The sequence below is a fragment of the Bombina bombina genome, chromosome 2 (assembly GCF_027579735.1).
Source record: "Bombina bombina isolate aBomBom1 chromosome 2, aBomBom1.pri, whole genome shotgun sequence".
Lineage (NCBI taxonomy): Eukaryota > Metazoa > Chordata > Amphibia > Anura > Bombinatoridae > Bombina > Bombina bombina.
This window is the reverse complement of record NC_069500.1, coordinates 529,761,771-529,766,803: the sequence shown is the minus strand read 5'-3', so window position 1 is coordinate 529,766,803 and position 5,033 is coordinate 529,761,771. Positions and strand designations below refer to the sequence as shown.

General features: G+C 34.7%; 1 protein-coding gene across 1 annotated transcript in view; it reads right to left on the bottom strand.

The window, feature by feature from the left end:
• The window catches only part of LOC128649217 (proteasome activator complex subunit 1), a 102,158-nt gene extending 98,469 nt beyond the window's left edge, over window positions 1-3,689 (bottom strand). Inside the window, exons 1-2 of the mRNA XM_053702354.1 lie at window positions 3,639-3,689; window positions 2,897-3,018 (exon numbers count right to left, since the gene is read on the bottom strand). Coding sequence (XP_053558329.1) covers window positions 2,897-2,935 — 39 coding nt within the window. The 5' untranslated portion in view covers window positions 2,936-3,018; window positions 3,639-3,689. The remainder of the gene's footprint in view (window positions 1-2,896; window positions 3,019-3,638) is intronic.
• Between the last annotated feature and the right edge of the window lie 1,344 nt (window positions 3,690-5,033).

The following is a 5,033-nucleotide window of genomic DNA, read 5'->3' as shown; positions in this document are numbered from 1 at the left end:
TAAATATAAATATTGCATACATGTGATTTTACATTTTCATCTACTTAACTGCAAAGGTCTCCAATGCACACATAATACATATACACACATGTATACACATATATAGACATTTGTATATACATACATACATATACACAGGGCTTCTTTGTGGGGGTACTCACAGGTACTGAGTACCCCCACCTCTGCCAACTCATAAGAGGTAATATTTGTAATCATCATGTAAATACTCTAGTTTTCACAAGAGGGGGCTGCAAAATACATCAAGCATTGTAAATAATCTTTTCCCTTTGCTTTTATCAAAGTTACTGAGCAGAATATATCAATCAAAAATCAATCACCTTTTTTTGGAGTACCGGCACCTTTTCTCTATGTCAAAGTTCTTGGCCTGCTTTTTTTTCTCTAACACCTGAGGCCTTATATCTTTGAGCCCTTATAACTTTTTTTATGCAATATTTTTTAAATATTTTTTTATTAGATGGTGTTATTATGAGTGTAACTGTACTTTGTAATGTATTTTTGTGTGTAACCAGGACGTCGTAACCAGACGAGAGTTAACTTGAATTTTACTCAAGCGATCGCGCTTACTTTCAATTTGTAATACCAGTTCCACTCGTAATCTGGCCCAATATGTGTGTGTAAAACAGGTTTTAAAGTAGAAACTACCCAAATTATCAAGGCAGACAGTGCCGATTTTGGCTACCCAAGTGAAGATCCATTTCCCACCCTCTTGCAATCCATATAGCATATGCTGTGTCTTGATAAAATGTAATAGAAGGTACCATTGCTAGCTATTTTACTTATGATGTAAAGAACATATTTCCTGTACAAACATTGGGACACTATAAGTGTGTGTGAGTGTGTATATAAAAACACAACCATAGCATGTTATAAAATGTACGAGAACAACTCAACAAGCAAGACCTTTAATTACCCATATTTTAAACTTAGCAGTATCATCATTAGCCACCTTAGTAAGCTCAAGAGTGTATGTTGCAAAAATCTGCCAACCTCTCTTCTCTAAAGGGGACTATTTTACTAAGCAACGTGGGAGCCTGGAAATTTAAAAAAAATGAAGAAAACATTTTTGTGCCCTGTTGCAGTGTAACTTTGCACTCTCCTTGCAGAGACATCCTAAGGTCGGTCTTATGGAACCACCAACCCAGAATGGAGGTACTAGCAATGAAATGGCACCTAGAAAAGATTTGGAAGCCAAAACATAACTGCCCCTAAAGAATCAGGACCGTGGGCAACTAACTAGGGGCTTGTTTCCATTAATCCGTCATTTGGTTTGCACAAGGTTGCAAACTGATAAATTTGCTGTCAGAAGCAATTTCGTGTAATTGACTGCTTTCCGATGGTGCGTTACACCACAATATCGGCAGCTGGGATCTAACTGCCAAAAATACTTTAGAAAGTATTAGGAGTCGTTAAGTGCTAAATTTACACCAAGTTTCCAAGAAAGCGCAAACCGTGAATACATTGTCTGACGCTGTCGATACACTGAACAAAATTACACCCAGCTCAACTAGGTGTAAAAGTGGAAAATTTGCCTTTTGAATTCTAGTTTCCATTGAAATTTTAAAACTTGCAAATAATGCAAGTGTTTCAATGTAGAAAAAAAGCAATATTTATTGTTGTCCCATGTTCTTATGGAAATATCTATATGTATTTACATATAAAAAAATATATGCAAGCACATATCTACAAAATGCAAACTTTAGCTATGCCTAGGGCAGCAATAACTACAAAATGCAAACTAGAGCTATGCCTAGGGCAGCAGTAAATATTACATTTTAATAAAGTAGAAAATGTATTTATAATAAAAATAATTTGCTTATAGTTAAATTTCTATTATAAATAAGTGTAATTTTGTTTTTGATTCTCTTTTGAGGTGATCACAGGTAATGAGCGCAGATGTTATACGTATATTTTAAATGTAAGGTTGGGTTACCAGAGACGGTAGCTTACGTCTCCATTTTGTACGGCTCAATGGAAATGGTCTTCTACATAACCAGTTCTAGCTTCTTAATTTCAAGAAACTTGCTTTTCCTAGCTGTACTGACGCATATACTTGCTACATTGTGTAATATAATAGTACTTTCAGTTATAAATTTCTTGTAGCTGTGATATTTTATCCACATATTTCCAGATATTAGAAACGAATGTTATTTGAATATCCAGATCTCGTTTCAGCAGTCCCTTCATTGCCAAACATTTAGCATAGGAGGGGGAAGCTAAAAATATACTTTATTTTATGTACAGGGGTGGAAAATAAACAAAATATTTTTACCAGTAAGGGTAAAATAGTTAATAATAACAGATATATACTAATCCCTTGGTTTAAACTCTGCGAATTGTTGCTAAATCAGGTTATTAAAAACTGATTCCTACCATGTCAAGGAACTCCCTCATCATACAAATATAATAATGACATGCAAAATAAAATGAAAGGCCTCAGCTTCTGCACATAGTGTAACACGACTGCCAAAGTCTCACAGCTCACTTTTTATCACTGAATTTTAGCACCCTGGTGGGATCACTTTTCTTACTTATATTATAATAATAATTCACTTTTAATCCAGATAGTTTTTATTTTTTTTTCTTCAATAGACAATTGCATTATTAGCATAAGTGTTAATGGGATATGCATCAGCACAATCTTGCTGGTATGTCATTTGTAATTCATATATTTAATTGGTACACAGACTGCCTGTCTTTTGTACTTTTGCTTGTATGCATTATTTGTTTCCCTTTGTGCCACGCTATGCAAAACGACATTAATGTCTGTACAGAGAATATGATAGGTTAAAAATATGACAAATATACTGTAGTACAGACACCATTATATACATGATACATAATAATTATATACAAATATATACAGTCTGTTTCTCACCTTTTGTTTGGCAGCTGGTGTCACAAATACAGTTGCCATGCTGTAAGATAACTCTATAAACAGGAGTCAGTCTGCGTCTCTCCCCTCTCTTTATGTGTCTGCGTTTATATGCTAAAGAGAAACTGAAAGTAAAGTAAAAGGGATTTTCCTAAATATGGAGGGAGGGGAGAGAGAGGAGGAGAGAGAAATCAAGTGGTGAATTAAAACTGCAGAATGAAAATGTTGTTTTGGAAAGATAAGAGGGTAACATTGATGAGGAAGTGTTTAACCCCTTAAGGACCGGGATTTTCAGACTAAAACTTCCCCAAAGACCAGAGCATTTTTGCCATCACTCAATTTAAACAGAAATAGAGCCTTGTTTGTTTTTTATTTACCTATCAAAACATAATATGTATATACATGTAAACATACAGACATAGATGTAAACATACAGACATTCATGTAAACATAGCGATACATATTTTTTTTTTTTCCTAACTACATGCAAACAAAAAAAAAAACTACATGCAAACAAAAAAAAAAAACACAGGCAAAATATAGTTACACACATTTACAAATGCACAAAATTACACACATTCCTATACATATAATAACACAGTCATACAAATTCATACAGTTATAGATACAAATTTACTCATATAGACAGACACATGTAAGTAAACACACATACCAATGAACACACACATTCTTACATGCATGCAAATAAAAAAAAACAACATTTATACACACAGCATTGACTTACTGCACGAACTGTATTGCTGCAGTCAGTTACTTCCTTTCTAAGAAGTTCCCGCCCATCATCACTGATCTCAAACAGATAAAAGGGGCTGGGCTCTGACTTTAGAGCTTGTTCTTTAAAGGGACATTTAACACTTTGATATGGTTATATAAAATGATAAATTGTATATATAAAATAACTCTGCAATATACATTAATTATTTATTTTGTCCACTTTTCCTGTAATTCCATTTTGAAACTGTGAACATTTCAGTTCCTGTTAGAAATGGAAGTGCAGAGCACTGCTATATTCCACACAGCCATTGGCTGCACACTATAGCACTGGTTTTCAAACCTGTCCTCAAGCCTCCCCAACAGGCCAGGTTTTCAGGATTACCTTGGATGAGAGCAGGTAAAATAACCAGGTTTATTAATCAGCTGATTATTATACCTGTATTTCAGTTCAGATATCCTCAAAATGAGGCCTGTTAGGGAGGTCTGAGGGCAGGTTTGAAAACCAGTGCTCTATAGTGATCTATTTATAACTGTCCCTAATTGGCCACATCAAAGAAGGTAACCTAGGTTACAACATGGCAGCTCCAATAGTTTTATAGACACTAAAACTTTACACTTATTTTGTTAATATTTAAACAGCTAATAAAACTTTCAAAAATACATCTACATGTTATTCTCAGACTAATCTTTTCTTTGACTGCATCATTTTATCTAGCGTTTATTTAGTGTTTAATGTCCCTTTAATAATTCAGGTGTCCTTTAGATAATTGTTTCTCAACCGAGGTCCTCAAGTACACCTAACAGGCCGGGTTTTCATTATAGCTGAACCAGTGCACAGGTGAAATAATCAGCTGATGGTTGAGAGCAGGTTAGTTACCATGGTTACTGATCAGCTGATTATTTCACCTGTGCTCTAGTTCAGCTATAATGAAAACCTGGTCTGTTGGGGATGGGCTTAGAAACAGGCAGAGAATTAGTTTTAGACGTTATAAAGTATATTAATAACAGTGTTGCTTGTGTAAAGCTGGGGAGTGGGTAGCAAAGGTGTTATTTCTCTTTTTCAATAATAAAAAAAATCAAGCAGACTAACCTTTTAATGGCAAGGGATTTTTCCCCTTACAGTCAAGCATAATAAGCAGCCACTCATAAGAATACACAACCTGTGCTTGATGTCTCAGTTTTTTAATGCTGATATTCCTCCTCTAGTCACAACTTAAAGGGATATGACACCCACATTTTTCTTTAATGATTCAGATAGCACATGCAATTTTAAGCAGCTTTCTAATTTACTCCTATTATCACATTTTGTCCGTTCTCTTGGTATCTTTATTTGAAAAGGCAGGAATGTAAGTTTAGGAGCCAGACCATTTTTGGTTCAGAACATTGGGTAGTGCTTGCTGAATGG